The sequence below is a fragment of the Peromyscus leucopus genome, chromosome 7, assembly GCF_004664715.2.
Source record: "Peromyscus leucopus breed LL Stock chromosome 7, UCI_PerLeu_2.1, whole genome shotgun sequence".
Lineage (NCBI taxonomy): Eukaryota > Metazoa > Chordata > Mammalia > Rodentia > Cricetidae > Peromyscus > Peromyscus leucopus.
In genome coordinates this window covers 19,421,563-19,440,022 of record NC_051069.1, presented here as the reverse complement: position 1 = coordinate 19,440,022, position 18,460 = coordinate 19,421,563, and the positions used below count along the sequence as shown (strand labels likewise).

The following is an 18,460-nucleotide window of genomic DNA, read 5'->3' as shown; positions in this document are numbered from 1 at the left end:
GAGTGCTGGTATTAAAGGCATGTGCCCCTACCGCCCGGCAGGGAAACAATTTCCAAAGGAAAAACATTTTCATAAGGTATTAAGCTGTTTAAAGAACAAACAGCAAAAGGAGAGTGGGAAGTATTAGGAGTTCCTCCACTACAAGGTGCTACTCCTAAGATTTTATTAAGACATCTTTATAGTGTTTTCTTCTATAAAAATCACTGCCTTCTATAAAGTCTTGCAAATAGAATGACATGTTTTCAGCTTAATGATCAATTTTTTTTAAATCCCCAATAAGTACTTATCTGCATTTTTTTAACTTTTTTTTTTTAATTTATTTTTTATGTGTGTGGGTGTTTTGCCTCCATGTATGTCCATGTACCTGCTTGCAACTGGAGTTACACATGGCTGTGAGCTGCCATATGGTAATAGGAATTAAATTCAGGTCCTCTAGGAGAGCAGCCAATGTTCTTAACTGAGAACCATCTTTCCAGGCCCTATCTGAATTTTCTGACTAGCTGCACTCACTCTATAATCCAGGGAGTCCTCATATTTAACTCAGTCTTTGAATAGTACAGTCACAGGCACACACCACCATAAACAGTATTTTTTTGGTGTGTTCTGAATTTTTCTTTTTGGTTTTAAAGATTTCTTAAGCTAAAAAAGCCTTTTTAGAGCTGGAGAGATGGCTCAGTGGTTAAGAGCACTGGCTGTTCTTCCAGAGGACGTAGGTTCAATTCCCAGCACCCACATGGCAGCTCATAACCTTCTTTAATTTCAGTTCCTTGGGAATCTGACATCTTCATGCCAATGCCCATAAAATAAATTATTAAAAATAAATATTTTAATAGCCTTTTTAATTTCTCTAATGTATTGAAATCCCCATGAAAGTTGAATTTTCCTCACAAAAACACCATAGATTAATTGAAGCAAAAGTAATTACTACTATTGGACTCACTCTGGCCTACAAATTTCACTCAGAAAAATTTTATTCAGCCCATACTTGGTCAGTTGACTTAGACCAACTTTACAGTGCAAACTACTAAACACAAAAACTCTCACCCGAAGTGTGCTAAAGAAATGTGACACAGACAGACCACATATGAGTGCAGAGCATATACATATTACTATAATTACCACTTTTCTTATTCCTTCCTCTGCTTTGCTATATGCATTTTTAAAAGCTGTCTGCTGAAACTTCAAAGGTAGTGCTTTCAAGCATCTGGAGGAATCTCCATGTTTCACATCCTGGAATAGTCTTTAAAAACAAACAAAAAAATCGATTTATTTCAAACCCTACATATCAAAGCATATTATAGAACAAAAATAAACCACTCCCTGAGGCAAGTATTGCAGCACTTCCTTTGACAGACTACTTTAGCAGTTCAGATGATCTGCTAAACGTTAAGGTCCTCAGTCTATAAGCCCACATTTACAGATAGAAAAGATTTCAAAGGTGTTTGAACTACTGGTCAGATTTAAACATTAAACTCAAGCTGTCGGAAAGACTTGCTGTGGGCCGCAGGAATATCATAAGAACTCAGCTGGTTATGGCAAAGTCACTACCTGGAGGAATCAGGGAATTCCTCCAGAGGAAGCCAAATCCCAAGGAGTTTTTGGTGTTACTTGGCTTGTTATATATCAGCTGTATTCTGTTATGAAAATCATGTGTTCCTTCATAGATTTCCCAATTGACTTTTCCCTAAGAAGGGCTAACAATGTGGACTGATCACTCTCTAGACATACACATTCCAGGCATTTGGAGAACAGCCTCAGGAAAGGCTTTCTCTGGAATCAGATATCTCCCCTAGCCACTTTCAAGGACTAAAGGAGACATCACCCAGGTGGTCACCCAATTTCCGAGGATTAACAGTGATAACAACCCACAGGCGAGTCTCCTGACTTAAGGTAAATTCCACAAGGGGACACCGCCTAGGTCAGGTAGACATTAAGTAATAGCTTTACACAATTTAGCTCAGACCCCTCCTTTCTTACAGCCTTACTAACTTTATAGACCTCTAACCACTTACCTAACCACTTCTAGGAATATTTAGATAACCTTCTGTGCTAACAGCTATGCTCAGCCAGAACTCCCAGTTCAAGCCTCCCTGTAATTATCACTATTGGTAGAATCCGGCCAGGTCCATCACTGGATGGAGGAAAGTACCTTATCAGAGATACCTCTGTACTCTCTAAGAACAGACTTAAGCATCCAGGCTACCTGTTTGAGAAGGCCTGGTGGATGTGCTAATTAAGCTTAACTTCCTCCTTTCCCAAACCTTACCTCCAGTTCCAGATCTCCCTTTAACTATCACCAGAGGCATCTAGCTGTACACAGGTTGCCTAGAGACTGAGCACACTTTCCCCCACCCTGCAGAAAAATGGCAGACAGCTTGGACAGATAGGAGCCACAGGAAAAAAGAAGGCAGTTTTATTTTCTCCCATTGACCTAGCAACTTATAGATTTTTAACATCTTTTACCAAACACATTTAAGATTATAGTTGTGCACGTAAGATCCCTCTTCTTAGATATTACCCATATTTAGCCTTTAGTTAATTCATTACTCACTTCCCCTTTGGGTCACAAATGGTAATTAATAACTAGTGCCCCTCTTTGTAATTCTTATCAACCCTCCAGTTGATCCTGATAGCGGACAATCACTGCCTGAGGAAGTTCAGGCTGAGTGTCCTGGGTGGAGGGGAGGATTGTGATTTTGGGGAGATATATAACTGTAAAGTAGAGGACAGAGAGAAGAGAAGAGAATGGAAGAACTAGATGGGTAAGAACTTGAGAGGAACAAACTGAGATGGGGAAGAAGTAGATTGAAGGGCTACAGCACAGTACTAGAGGAACGAGATGGAAGATGAGGAAGAGCCAGATGAGAGAGAAGGAGACGGGAGAGGAGATGATATGGGAAGGAACAAGATGGATGAGAACCTAGAAGGGGCAGAACTAGATGAAGGAATTAAGATAGAACCTAGAGGGGATCGCAGACAAGTGTAGAGAGAAATCAGGCTAAAGATGACCTAAATATGAGAGCAGAATATAAGCTTATAACTGTCACAGAATACTAACGTATATGGACTAAGGAGTTTTGTGTACATAGATTCATTTCTTTTCATCAAAGATTAATTATCAGCTGGTTGTAGATTCTTCCCGGACCCTGGGAGGGGATTATTGAGGGGTTGGACCCCCATAGTCCTCGATAAAGACTCACTGTCCTCTTGCCAAACACGAATCCCAAGAGTTCACGGACTTCTGTGTCAATCTGTTCTAAGTTTAATCATGCTGAAAGGAGTGGTTTAATGCTTCCATGTTCGGTGAACATATTTGATGTAGAGTTTATCAATACCTCTTACATAACACCCACATATTTTAAGACAACTCTGTAATGAAGTTTGCCCTTGATATTTCTGAGAAATTTGTTATGTCTGATTCCTTTATTTTGTTAGCCTCTCTTGAAATAGTCCCACATTAAATATCTAACAAATCAAAGACAAAAGAAAAACAAACAAAAAAACCAACGAATCTGACTTATCTTTCTTGAAATTTTTGAAACTTAGATTTCCCCCCTATGTCATCACTACACTGAGTTATTACACTCAACTTACGATCCTCCATAACCTGATCATTTTAACTTCATTTCAGGAAGGATTTAAACTGCCACACACAACCACTAACAATCTTGACAATGCACTATTTTCTTACTAAAGTAAATGAGGAATGAGGAAGAACACCTGGTTCATGGAAACATCACTGTCACAGATTCAAATTTTGGGCACATTTGTTCTATCATACAGCAGCAGTTCTCAACCTTCCTAATGCTGTGACCCTTTAATATAGTTCCTCATGTTGTGGTTACCACCCCCTCAACCATAAAACTATTTTCATTGCTACTTCATAACTGTAACTTTGCTACTGTTATGAATCGTAATGTAAATATCAGTGTTTTTGATGGTCTTATGCGACCCCTGTAAAAGGATCATTCAACCTCCACAAGGGTCATGAACCACAGGTTGAGAAACACTGTCATAGAGTATATGTCTGCTTGGCTGCTTGAATAATTTCTTGCAGGTTTTTTTTTTTTTTTTGTTTTGTTTTGTTTTGTTGTTTTTTTTTGTTTTTCGAGACAGGGTTTCTCTGTGTAGTTTTGGTGCCTGTCCTGGATCTTGCTGTGTAGGCCAGGCTAGCCTTGAATTCACAGAGATCCACCTGGTTTTTTGTTTGTTTGTTTTTAAAAAGATTTATTTATTATGTATGTAGTGTTCTGTCTGCATGTATGCCTGCAGGCCAGAAGAGGGCATCAGATCTCATTACAGATTATTGTGAGCCACCACGTGGTTGCTGCGAATTGAACTCAGGACCTCTGAAAAAAACATCCAGTACTCTTAACCCCCTAGCCATCTCTCCAGCTCTTGGCTAATTTTTTTATGGCACCTTTCTCTTACTGGTCATTTAGGTCTGAATAATATGCAATTTTTAGCTTTAATGTTTTTAAAGTAGCACAGAATTTCTTTTCCAAATACATTCATTTCACCAGTTGACAATGAACACCCACCAGGGCCAAATATATTTTAAGCTAAAACAGCAATCATATCAGCACCATATAGAATGAAGAAACTACCACTTTATTGACTCACATAAAGCCATGGTAATATCCAAATATTCTACACCTCCTGAGAAGACGCTTCTCATTCAAATCAATGGCTTATTAGCTCCATAGCACTAAGCAAATGACCTCTCCCAGCCAGTCTTCACTTGTAAACTGGAGAAAATAATGTTATCTAAATGACAGAACTGTCAGATTAAAGATAAAACACAACTCCCAGGCACATGTATATACTGATTAAGTGTACATTGCTGCTACCATCACAGCTAGTGAAGATGTTGCTGCTATCAGCAGCATGACAAGATCCTTTTGAAAACCTAACTTATTACCTGTTGATTGACCCTGCAGCCAACATCCGAACTTGGTGATGATCATCAGCAAGAAACTGTGGAAATACTTCATTTACAGGAAAGTCTTCTCCCTTTGCATTAAGAATCGCCCATTTGGAATATGGATCGGCCTATAGGAAAAAAACAAGGTTAAATACAAAAAAATTAAGAGAAAAATCACTCGTTAGCATACAGAAATAAAGGTGGCTTCGACCATTCCAATGAAGAACTTTCTAGTAACATGGAGTAACTCACCTCAAGCAGAGTTTGAAGACACTTTACTAATGCCATTCTTACAGAGGATATACATTTCTTCTCCTTTGTTAGATGCCTGGAATTAGATAAGATTTTCAAATAATAATTGTTCAAACAAAAGCAAAAACAGAAAAGAAAAATAAAAACCAATGGATATTAACATTACCATAGCTAATCTCAAAATTTTCTGTTTTAAATTATTTCTCATTGTAAGAAGCACAACAGTATATTAATCTTCCCTAAAATTCAAGCTAAATAAAAAGAAATTCACACTGATGTACATTTGTTTTGTATCTTGGAACTAACACATTTCAGCTATAGTAAACTGAAGATAAACAGAATAACCTTTAAGTTTTGGTCATTATAACATAGATTTAAAAATCTATGTTCTGGGGCTGGAGAGACAGCTCAGAGGTTAAGAGCACTGACTGTTCTTCCAGAGGTCCTTGAGATCAATTACCAGCAACGATGTAGTGGCTCACAACCATCTTTAATGGAATCTGACACCCTCTTCTGGTATGAAGGCATACATGCAGGCAGAACACTGTATACATAATAAATACATCTTTAAAAAAATGTATGTTCTATGTCGACTTAGAAAAGTCCTTATTAATCTAACAGAATGAGGCATCTAAGTTACATGTATGTGATGTCCTGTAAGTACCAAATATGTTATTGTTGGGCCAGCGCAATGACTCAGGGTGTAAAAGTACCTGCTGGACCTGAGTTCGATCCCTGAGACCCACATAGTAGAAGGAGACAAACTGACTCCTACTAACTTGCACATGTGCACCATGGCATGTGCTCAGACTTCCCCACACACATAAATAAAAATGTTAAAAAGATGTTTTAATTGTGAGACTATGAATGAAATAAACAGTGACAAAGCCAGTTGGTTCATATGGATCACCAACGACTCAATTTGTTTAGGATTATTGCATTTTTTATACACCACACATGTCAAGTTATATGTGATCCACAATTTACAGGGCCATATGCGAAACACTTTAGAAAACAAAACCTTATAAACACAATGTAGCTTTTCAATTAGGGAATGGAAGAGAGAGCTGGGGAAAGGGCTCAACAGATGAAGTACGTGCTATGGAAGTGTGAAAACCAGAGTCTGGATCTCCAGAACTCAAGTAATGTAAGATGCAGCAGCATCCATATGTCATCTCAGCATGCATACAACAAGATGTAAAGCAGAAAAGGGAAGAACTTGTGGGCCTCGTTGCCTGGTATATACAGTAGCACACGTAGTACTTGCCTCAAACAGTAGAAAGTGAGGACTGACACCCAAAGTTGTAGGAGTGCAGTGATACACATGTACCCACACTCACACAAGCAAACATTCACAGACATGCACATTAAAAAAGAAGAAGACAGATTATGTTATGCTATTGTTAAAGATGCAGAAAGTTACACAAGATAATCAGGGAAAACGTCACTAATGTACAGATTGACATCTGCATCCAGAGGTAGGGAAAGAGACTTATGCCTACCAAAAAGCTCCAATCACTGTCAGGAACTGTCCTTGGGCATTCCTTGTGCTCTCAGTGTCCACACTGCCTTGACTTAAGTTTGTCACTATAGGAAGGACGTGGCTTAAAATTGTTTTACAAACATCTTGGTCACGACGATACAGAGAACATACAAGGCTGTGGTAGAAATGGTTTTTGTTATAAGGGTACAAGAACATGTCAGTTTATAATTAAATTTAAAGTGAGCATAACACAACACGGCTTTCATTTCTTACGATAATGGTTTCAGAAGTTCAACAACATCTTCCATTGGCAATGAATGTTCTCTTCCAGGGAGATCCTTCAGAAGCACTAAGTACTAAGGTGGTTTAAAAAGATTTAAAAAAAAGAAAAAAAGCCAGCTTTACCCACAGACCACTTACTTTTAAAAGCATATACAAACAAATTCAAACATGCACAGAGCCGTCAATTTGTAAACACAGCATATAATATCTTTAAAATCAAATACTAGATTCAAAGCTCAGCACAGCAGCCTTAACTTAAAATGGTTAAAAATCCTGACCGTATACCACGGCAAGCCTATACTCTCACCTGTAAAATGGGGATATATCAATTATCTGGTCATGTGACATAGGAGTAGAAACAAGAACATCTACTGCTGGAATTCAATAAATGACCATTACTGTCACCACTGCAGTTAAGAGACAAAGAATCTGAAATGTCGCTATACTCTCAGAATAATGCTAAGTTCAATGGTGAAAAACTATTGAATTCTGGGAAGGAAAGATAATCCTGAGAAGTAAAATATCCTAACCTACCTACTTACCATGGCAATTTTGTAACCATGTGTTTCTATACACACAAAGAGCTGTTATAAGTAAAATTTATAATGGTAGTTATAAATAAGCAATCAATTTCTCAGAGGTGTTAATAATTTTCCAGTATTATCTATCCTAAGAGATACATCTTATATACTAACAAAGAACTTGTTAAATCCTCTTTAATACCTAATATGTGAGTCATATGTAATGTTACTGAGAATGCTAAGTGATTTTAAACATCAAAGCTTCAAGAAAAGCATATAACCCTTCCCACAAGTCAGGGTAAAACTTTACTAAAGTATTTGTGAGGAATGGAACCAAGAGTCCCAACAATATACAACGAAACCCATTTCGATTAGAGGACACCTGTGCATGTTCAAGACATCCATGACAAAAGATTGCATTCCATGGTTAGGTATGCACCAGGTATGTCTGCTGGTTTAGCAAACCAAGGCTATAACCTTGAACACACCCAGAAGATACTCAATGGGCCAGGAGCTATTTCCACATGTCCACTGGGAATAAGGTAAGGACATGTTCCACATGACAAGAAATTAGTTCAATAGAAAGATTACTGAGTAAATAAATTACTTATTTGTGGGAAGGTAGGGTTTTTCATTTTGTCTTATAAAGACAAACAAAGGAGCTACAAATGGGGGGGGGGATATTAAGCCATAAAGTCATGAATTGAAACTGAAGGACTGAAGGTATATATTAATAGCATTAGCTCAAAAGCTACACTCAGACCTCAAATTCTATGTTATGAATTATTTTTACAGTCAAGACCCGTTTTGCTGACTGTCGATTACACTCATAATCTCAGCACTTGGAAGGAAGACTGTTTAGCCCAGGCCAGCCTGGGCTACACAGTGAGAACCTGTCTCAAAGACATTTCCTGTTCCAGTCTATAATCAATCACAATAATTACAGGGAATAATATTCAAAATGCACCCAAGTTTCATTGCTTTCAGCCTCAACTTCAGTTCTTTTCATAGCATGTGAAAAAAAATGTGAAATCTAGGCATGATAGCATATACCTATTACCCCATTAATCCAGTCAGACTGCTTCAGCCCAGTCTGGGAAACACATACACACATACATGCAGAATATATTTTATAACTAATCTCAGATTTATCTTTCAAAAAAAAACAAGCCTTCAAAGTTACCATACATATCCAACCATTACATTTTTTGGCAACACCAGACAAAATCAAAAAGCTTCTTCATTCCTCTAGACTCACCATATGTAGGTGGAGGGATTTAGTAAGATCTAGTGTGCTAGAATCAAGTAGCAGTAACAGCTTTCTTCTAACATCAGCTGCTCTAAAAGACACAGTGTTGCTCTGAGATGCAGTTACACACAAGCACAAGAACCTGAGCATGTCTAAAAGAAGATGATCTTGCTTTGACAGGTAGTCGGCAGTTAAAGGATTCATGGCACCTAAAACAAAAGGCACTTGTTAACGTTCAGAGAGGGGCACAGTAGACTGAACAACCTCAAACATCCTTCCACTGTAGCTAGAGTTTCCCTGCTTGGCCCACAGCTCTCTGACCCAACCGAGTAAACACAGAGACTGCTTCAACTGTTTGGCCTAATGGCTCAGGCTTCTAGCTATCTAGTTCTTACATCTTAAATTAATCCATTTCTATAAATCTATACCTTGCCACGTGGCTCGTGGCTTACCGGCATCTTCACATGCTGCTTGTCATGGCGGCGGCTGGCAGTGTCTCCATCACTCAGCCTTCCACTTCCCAGAATTCTCCTGTTAGTCCCGCCTATACTTCCTGCCTGGCCACTGGTCAATCAGTGTTTTATTTATTGACCAATCAGAGCAATCTGACATACAGAATTTCCCACAGCATTCCACACTGATCTAAAACATCCTCCCACTTTCCACATCTATCATGGAGTTTTTCTTTAAACTATTTTAAATTCTTTCATGAATAAAATAAGAAACTGATAAACCTGACTTTTAAAATGAGAGTGATTTAACGTGTAGTAAGGAGGAACAGTGAAGTTGACTCAGCAAGTAGGAAGGCTTGCACACAGCCGACAAAACTGAGTTTGAAACCCAGAACGCATGGTCCACAGTGGAAGGAGAGAACTGCCTCCTGGAACACTGTCCTTCAACCTCCACATGTGTGCTCACATTAAGACACACCAACACAAAAAATAATAAAAACAATAATATATATATATTTTAAATGCCGGGGCATGGTGCCACACACTTTTAATCCCAGCACTTGGAAGGCAGAGGCAGGTGGATCTTTCTGAGTTTGTAGGCCAGCCTGGTCTACATAATGAGTTCCAAGACAGTACTACATAGTAAAATTCTGTCTCCATTAAAAAAAATTTTTTAAATGTACAGAAAAAGAACAATCTAAGTAGACTATACCTAAGGGAAATGAAATTATCACTAGAGTTCTTTTCAATGAGGTCCTTTACAGTGACAAATTCATATAAAGTGGTAAGAGGAACCCCAAACAGAAAACACTTATTTACCAACAGTACTCTGGTTCTCTCCAGCATCATTTGCATCACTCACAGTACTAGCAGAGTGATCACTAAACAGATTTGTGAATGATGGACCCTGTGCCTCCATCAGATTTTCATCAGCATCATCTTTCACTGAATGTACTTCTCCATACTCAAATGGCTTTTTCATACAGGATGCCTTTAGAAAGAAGAAACAAAGATGCTGTTTTTAACCTCTTTCAGAAACACACTAATGCATCATATTGTAGGAAGTGAATATATAAACTGGAATCTGTTTAGATAACAGGATAATAACAAAACTTTAAAAATAATTTCTTATATTAAAAACTATCATGGGCCAGTAAGATGGCTCATGGGATAAAGGCACTTGCTGCCATGCCTGTTTGACCTGAGTTGAATCCCTGGGATCCACGTTAGGAAAGAAGAGATTCCAGTAATTTTTCTTTCACACGTTCACTGTGACACATGTGTCCACACATAGGCATAAAATAAATGAATGTAATAAAAAAGTCTAGCAGCCATTCCATGTTGTATTTAAACATTTGAGCACCACTCTGTATGCCCACAGACATACAGAACTATATGTAGTAGAATATTATTTTAAGGGGTGCTACTTTGTTTATGTTGCATTTGTTTAACTCTGTGGAGCTGTGTTACTGTGCCTGTCTAAAACATCTGAGGATCTAATAAAGAGATGAACATCCAATAACAAGGCAGGAGAAAGGATATGCATGGCTGGGAGGCAGAGAAAATATATAGGAGAAGAAATCTGGGAAGAGAGGAAATGAAGTAGCCAGAGAAGGAGGAGGACTACAGGGGCCAACCACCCAGCAACACAGCAAGCCACAGAGTAAGATATAGAGAAGTTAGAGAAAAGGAAAAGCCTAGAGGCAAAAGATAAGGAAAGCTGGCTAGAAACTAAGCCAAGCTAAGGCCAGGCATTCATAAGTAATAATAGCCTCTGTGTATGATTTATTTGGGAGCTGGGTGGCAGGCCCCCTCAAAAAGAGTAAAAAAACAACAACTATACTTTGCAACATTTAATAAAACTTTTAAAACTGAACACCAGAAATTGATCAAAGCACAAAAAAAATCAATTATTAGGACTATCTTGTGGGACAATAACAATATCCATCAAAATTAAAATTAAAAGACATGGAGGCATCTGCTTGTAGTCCCACCTCTTTGGATACCTGGAAGAAAAGAATCATTTGTGCCTAGAGTTCAAGGCAATACTTGGCAACACAACTAAGATCTTATCATAAAACACACGCTCCCTAAAAGTCTCACACATTCCTTTGAACAACTGAGTCCCTTTCTTGAATCCTTTCAAGTGCACAAATACAAGAAGACAAAATAGAAATGCAGAAGTCTCTGCGGCAGAAGTTTTGGTTAGAAGGGAAAAATGACTTGAAATGTTCAGTGAGAGCAGATGGGTATGACATAGGGGTTTAAGTCCCTAAGCAGGCTGCTTGCAAGACTTAGGCAGTATAATTGTCAAATATTCAAGGCCAGATACTGCTACTAAGAAGAAATTAAATACATGTCCTCCTTAATGCAATAAGCTTATTAAAGGCTACATTTATTTAAAAAAATCCAAGATCTCATGCTATATACCATGAGATACATATTTATTCATTAGCTATTTCAACAAAAATATACAAATTAGGACCAGCAAGATGGGTCAATGGTAGAGGCTTTTGCATACAGGCCTGACCCCAGAAAATGACAATCACTGGACCCCAGAAAATGACAGATAAGAATCCATTCCCGAGAATCGTCCTCTGACTTCCACATAAACTGTGGTATAAATGTGCCAGCTTGCTTGTGCTTACTCAACCTCCCCCTCTCTCACATATATATGTATATATAATTTTAACTGCATCTCCGAATCAATGAAATTTATTAGTAAAAAAAGGATTCATACTTACTAAACTTTTACAAATATCTGCAATGTCATTCATAAGCTTTGATGTTAACAATCGTAGGAAAAAGCCCGACACAATCTTGTGTGGATTATGCTGTAATTTAAACAAAGATCCAAACAATAATAAATAAAACAAATATGGATTTTTGGTAAAAATAATTTTCTCTTATCTTGAATGAGTTCAGAACTGAGTCCAAATTACAAGTTGAGGTACACTACCATCTTTCTTTTTTTAAGAACAAGGACTTGCCAGGTGATGGTAGTACACACCTTTCATCTCAGCACTTGGGAGGCAGAGCCAAGCGGATCTCTGTGACTTTGAGGCCAGCCTGGTCTACAGAGCGAGTTCCAGGACAGGCACCAAAACGACACAGAGAAACCCTGTCTCGAAAAACCAAAAAAAAAAAAAAAAAGAGCAAGGACTCAAGGACTTATTGAGTCCATTTCAAGAGAGTAGAGTAGTGAACTAGAAAGTACCCAGAATAGCAATTACAGCCTAATCTCTTTTCTTAAGGAAATGATATATGAAGTACATGTCTTTGTGTTGAGGCATCACTAAAATACCAACTACTGATCCTAAACATAATAAGCAATTGACTGTGAGGCTCCCTCTTTCATTTCATGCCTTCCACACTTATATAAAAATACAGGAAAGCATATTAGAAAACCAAAACTATATACTATGAATATTAAGTTGCTTATGTACTAGTTTTCAAAGACTGTTCCAATTATTAGCAACATGCTGGCATCATTTAGCTACCACAACAGGCCTGTACAAAATCAAAAGAAGGATTATACACAGCAGCATTTTTTTCTACCAAATGTTACCTAAGATAAAAAGGGTAAAAGCAAGATTTGTACTAATATCATTTATCTTTGTTGGCACTCTACAGACTGAGCTCATCCTAGGATGGCATTATCTTTGTAGCACTTATTACCTATGGTATAGTATTATGAAAAATCACATTGTTAATAATGAATCAACAAATTAATGAAAACGTGCTAGCAATAGAAGACTCAACTGTGTAGTGTTACATATACATAAAATAAGAAAATGAAGTTACGAAATAAGTTTCACGAGAAACTAATATTCTTGTAATACTCTTATTTATCATTCAATTTAATTTCAGATCAGCATATAAACTTATAAATGGATCAAAAACTCAATAACACTAAATTATAAGCCCCATGAACAGACTATACTACCAAGATGATCTTACCTTGGTATGTTTACACAAGCAACTCGTACACAGTTGTATTACATTTCTCAATGAACCAATTCTAGATTCCTCATTTGTCTTATTTTTAAATAGAGAGATACTTTCTCCTGCACATTGCATTAGAGACTATTTAGAATAAAAGAAAAAGACAAATTCCAGTTAAAATAACAACTTAGTATTCTTGTTTTGAAATTTCATTTAAGAACCAAAACTAAATATATTTACAAACTGAACATGAATCTGGGAGTGGGGGCTGACACCTATGATCCCAGCACATGGGAAAGGCTGAGGCAAAAGGGTCACAAGGCCAGCCTGGGTTAAAAGCTGAGACTTTGTATCCAAAAAAAAAAAAAAAAAAAAGGTGTGCATGGTCATGCAATGAGATTACAAATGACAACACCCAAAAAGAAAATGACAAATCCAAGCCACACATGGCAATGCACCTATAATCCCAGTGCTCAGAGGGTACTGGATCTTTAGTTCCAGGCAGGTTGGACTATAGAGTCAGATCCTGTCTCAACAAACAAAATAATAACAATAACCCACCATAATCTTACACCCTGTTCCCTTTGCAAGTCCCACCACAGGTAACAAATATTAGTATCAAAGAGCTTAAGAAAGTTTTAAGCTTAGGACCTACTTGATTAATATACCCAATCAAGAACTCTTCACTACAGATCATCTTGGGAAAAAATTTTTAGAGTACAGATAAAAATCAATGTGTTGCCGGGAGGTGGTGGCGCACGCCTTTAATCCCAGCACTCGGGAGGCAGAGCCAGGCGGATCTCTGTGAGTTCGAGACCAGACTGGGCTACCAAGTGAGTTCCAGGAAAGGCACAAAGCTACACAGAGAAACCTTGTCTCAAAAAAAAAAAAAAAAAAAAAAAAAAAAAAAAAAAAAAAAAAAAACCCACAAAACAACAACAACAAAAAAAAAATCAATGTGCATAGCCAGGCAAGGTGGTGCACACCTTTAACCCCAGAATTTGGGAGGCTGAGGCAGGCAGATCTCTTTGAGCTCCCGGACATTCAGGAACCTTATCTCAAAATAATAATAATAATAATAATAATAATAATAATAATAATAATAATAATATCATAAATATTATGAGGTTACATTGTGATAAAGATCATTTGCCATACTTATTTACTGGTTTATAAGAATTATACATCTTAAGGAAGGACATACTATTTCTTTTAGACTGTATAAGTGAAAGAAAAAGTTTATGTTGAGCATCTCTTACCTAAAATACACAGGACAAAAAAAATGTCTCAGAATTTAGAATTTACATATACATAACAAGATATCTTTGGGACAGACCCCAAATTTAAAAACAAAACTGATTTGTTTAATCAACTGTGTTGGTTAGTTTTTTGTCAACTTGATACCAGCTAGAGTCATGTGAAAAGAGTGACCTTAATTGAGAAACTGATCTATACACAAGTCTGTCAGGGCATTTTCTTGACTGATCATTGCTTTAGAAGGGCCCAGTCTGCTGTGGGCAATGCCATCCCTGGGCAGGTCCTGGGTAAGAAACCAAAGTGAGCAAGCCAAGGGGAGCAAGCCAATACACAGCAGCATTCCTCCATGGCATCTGCTTCAGTTCCCACCTCCAGGTTCCTGCTCTGACTTTCCTCAATGATTCTGTCATAAACCAAATACATCTTTCCTCCCCAGGTTGCTTTTGGTCATAGTCTTTATCACAGCAACAGAAAACTAAAGACAACATCTTACAAACATCCAATGCTAACCTGTGTCTACATCTTGACTATGACCTGTCGTATGAGGACTGATGTAGAAATTTTCACCTTTGTGGTTGTGCTGGGACTCAAATTTTCTAGTTCTAAAGTATTTATTTCAGATTTCCTATTTTCAGATTAGGAACATTCAAATTATACAAAAGTTTATTTTCCATAATTTTTCAGGAATTCATTTCATTTAAATCCATTTAAAACTTTACCAGTATGAATTTTCCTACCTTGGCCTTCTGGAACAATTCTGATTTATATGCTTCCTCTTCCATTATTACACCCATGTAACAATAGCAGCCAAGAATGCCCACCAAAAGACTTGAACACCGGACAAGTGTTTCTGAACTTGTAATCTTAAAATAAATCACAAATTTAAAAATATAGTATTAGATAAAAATAATTCTCTGTACTCTGGAATTGACTCTGGAAGAAGTTCATGCAATATGAAGAAATAAAAATTAAGCAGAGTTAAAACTGGACTGCTCTAGGGTAACTTTTAAAACTAGCTCAAGGCCGGGAGGTGGTGGCGCACGCCTTGAATCCCAGCACTTGGGAGGCAGAGGCAGGCGGATCTCTGTGAGTTTGAGGCCAGCCTGGTCTCCAAAGCGAGTTCCAGGAAAGGCACAAAGCTACACAGAGAAACCGTGTCTCAAAAAACCAAAAAACTAGCACAAGATGACAAATAGTCTAAGCTACTCCTAAAGACACATAAGATATCTCCTCCTACTCCTCCCAAGGAGCCACACACAAGAAGGAAGAAAAGTCTGGCAAACAAACATATGTCTTAGAACATGAGTAGAAAGCTGACCATGTCAGTAGTAGAGCGTTTGCCTAACAAACACAAGGTCCTAGGTTTGATTCCCAGTACTGAAGGGGGTTAAAAAAAAAAAAACAGCCGGGCGGTGGTGGCGCACGCCTTTAATCCCAGCACTCGGGAGGCAGAGCCAGGCGGATCTCTGTGAGTTCGAGGCCAGCCTGGTCTACCAAGTGAGTTCCAGGAAAGGCGCAAAGCTACACAGAGAAACCCTGTCTCGAAAAAAAAAAAAAAAAAAAAAACAAGACTTAGAACATGATCGAAAACTAGATTCACAGAAAAACTGGTGTGGACCACATGGCGACCATTGCTGCTTGACAAAGTTTCAAATTTGTGGATCACAAATCTCCAGCACCCTTTTTCTTTCATTTTTAATGATTCTCACTATTATGCCATTCCCTTTGGGAAATTTTGTGTAGGCTTTGGTGAAGGATGAAAATGTATAAAATAGCAGCCTCCACAAAATTCTTTGGGAAAAAATCCCCGCCACCATGGAACCATATAGGGTGCTAACTCTGCCTACTCCCACACAAGTTAACACCACGCTGCTAGAAAATTTAGATAAATAACATATGCTTGATAAATAAGGTATATTTGATAATCAAGATTTATAAATCCCTATGGTCTACTCAGGTTCACACTAATATTTGTCTAGCTTCGCTTTGCTCACTTTAAGCTTTTAGCTATTTGGATAAACAAAGCCATACAAAAAACTGCAATATTCTATAATGGAATGTTTGATTCTCTGAAAGTCTTTTTCCCAAAGTCAGAAAATAAGACAAAAGTCCCCATTCCCTCAGGGGCTTGAAGAAAGTTCCTGCTTGCTAAAAGAGGAATAATTTTTATCTCTGGCAAGAGGAACTTGTGGCCCTTCATTAACATATGACTGGTGCCTATTAACTTGTCAAGGTCAATGCTAGCTTCCTCAATCCCTGATCACAAGCCACATTCCAGTTTACATGCCCCTCTTCTCCGATTTAATTCTGTGTGCAATTATAGCGTATAAAAGGTGTACTCTTTTGTCAATAAATAAGCAGCTATCCCAATTCACCCTCAGATCATGTCAGTCTCCCTTGCCTACTCCATACCTCCTCTCTGGGACCTAAACCCCGTTGGAGCTGGACTCCAGCAAAAATGATGTTCTGAACAAGAGTCTTTACTGATTCCAGACTAGCAGAAAACATTTTTGCTGGTAGACATTGGTTAGACAACTTTACAGGGTTATTTAAGAATCAAAGATCATCATGTTTTGTTCCAATCCTATAAGAAATGACATTCTAAGAGGAAAACAACAGAAAAATAAATTACTTTAGAACAGAATTAGCTACAGCTGTGACAGCAAAGTCCATCAGTAAACGGCAATGACAGAAGAAACAGATACACTGCCCCTACTTGGTCTTCTGGTCATTTTCCTTGGCTGCTTATTTCACTCCTTTGGGGAGTTTACAAATTTTCTTTAATTATGTCTTTTACATAACGCAAGACTTTGTGGAAGATTAATAAACTATTATGCCCTTAAAGCAAATTAGAGCAAAAGTTGAGATATATAAACATATAAATACCCATGATACAAAGAAGATACTAATTAAGTATCCTTAAAACCGTAATACCAAATACTGTGACTTTTTGTTGTGATTTTTCATGACAGGGTTTCTCTCTGTAGCCCTAGACAACCTGGAGCTCACTCTGTAGCCCTGGCTGGCCTCAAACGCTGAGATTCACCTGCCTCTGCCTTCCAAGTGCTGGAATTAAAGGCGTGCACCACCACACCTAGCTGTTTTTTGTTTTTTCCAGAGAGGGCTTCCCTGGCTGTCCTGGAACTAGCTTTTGGAACTAGAGATCCACCTATCTCTGCTTCCCAAGTGCTGGGATCAAAGGTATGCTCCACTACACCCAAATACTTATACTCACGGGTGGAAAAACCACTGTGGCTGTGTGCGCATAAGGCGTTACAACAAATGTAACATGTGGCCCTCAAAATACATGGAACAGGATAGAAATCACCATACACAGGAAGAAATGGTATTTTACAAGAGAATAACATGTATGAATTTGTGATGTTACAAAGATAAATCCTTAAGTGACCTCTAATAACTGGACAACTACTAGTCAGTCCATTCTATACCTTTTAAAATCATTCCACTTGCTTCAAATGTAACAAATCTACTAGGTTTTTCTTTTTTTGTGACTAAAATTTTCTTCATTTATACCAATTTGTTCATTCCATCCTGGAATTCTTAAGACTCATACCAGCACTATTCCCCAGTAACCTACACAAAGAACTCTTGTCTACAGAATTCCTGGGACAGACTATCTCAAGATTATTTTCCTTCCTCCATGCTAATTTTCCCTACTTTTCTGGATGGGCCAGCACTTCACTTAAAACCAGGCTTCTCGTCTTTTGTGCCTTTCATTCCCCCAATTCTCCTTCCTAACAGTCTATGAAAGTTCAAGAATAGACCCCAATTCTTTTTTTAAGAAATCTCACCTCAGATGAGTAATTATTGAGAAGCTGTTCTGTTAATCCCAGAAGATAATGATCCAATGATTCCTTGAGATTTTGGTGGACAGAAAAGCCAACACTAGGCTGAAATTTTTCTACAACACATTCTTTCACAGTGGTTAAAAAATCCATCTTGTCAAAAGTTGTCTGAAGAAATAGTTCTTCTACTTCTGAAAATGAAGGCTCTTCTTTATCTTGGGAGTGTTGTTCACTTCAAGAGTGAGATTACTGATTAACAACCACAATCTAATACTTTTTCAACTTATTT

At 37.8% G+C, this 18,460-nt stretch overlaps 1 protein-coding gene across 1 annotated transcript in view; it reads right to left on the bottom strand.

Annotated features, from left to right (window-relative positions):
- Atm (ATM serine/threonine kinase) overlaps window positions 1-18,460 on the bottom strand; it is a 112,787-nt gene that overhangs the window by 67,996 nt on the left and 26,331 nt on the right. Inside the window, exons 13-23 of the mRNA XM_028864961.2 lie at window positions 18,178-18,403; window positions 15,103-15,228; window positions 13,124-13,249; window positions 11,908-11,997; window positions 9,983-10,154; window positions 8,721-8,920; window positions 6,933-7,015; window positions 6,679-6,834; window positions 5,177-5,252; window positions 4,922-5,052; window positions 1,120-1,240 (exon numbers count right to left, since the gene is read on the bottom strand). Coding sequence (XP_028720794.1) covers window positions 1,120-1,240; window positions 4,922-5,052; window positions 5,177-5,252; window positions 6,679-6,834; window positions 6,933-7,015; window positions 8,721-8,920; window positions 9,983-10,154; window positions 11,908-11,997; window positions 13,124-13,249; window positions 15,103-15,228; window positions 18,178-18,403 — 1,507 coding nt within the window. The remainder of the gene's footprint in view (window positions 1-1,119; window positions 1,241-4,921; window positions 5,053-5,176; window positions 5,253-6,678; window positions 6,835-6,932; window positions 7,016-8,720; window positions 8,921-9,982; window positions 10,155-11,907; window positions 11,998-13,123; window positions 13,250-15,102; window positions 15,229-18,177; window positions 18,404-18,460) is intronic.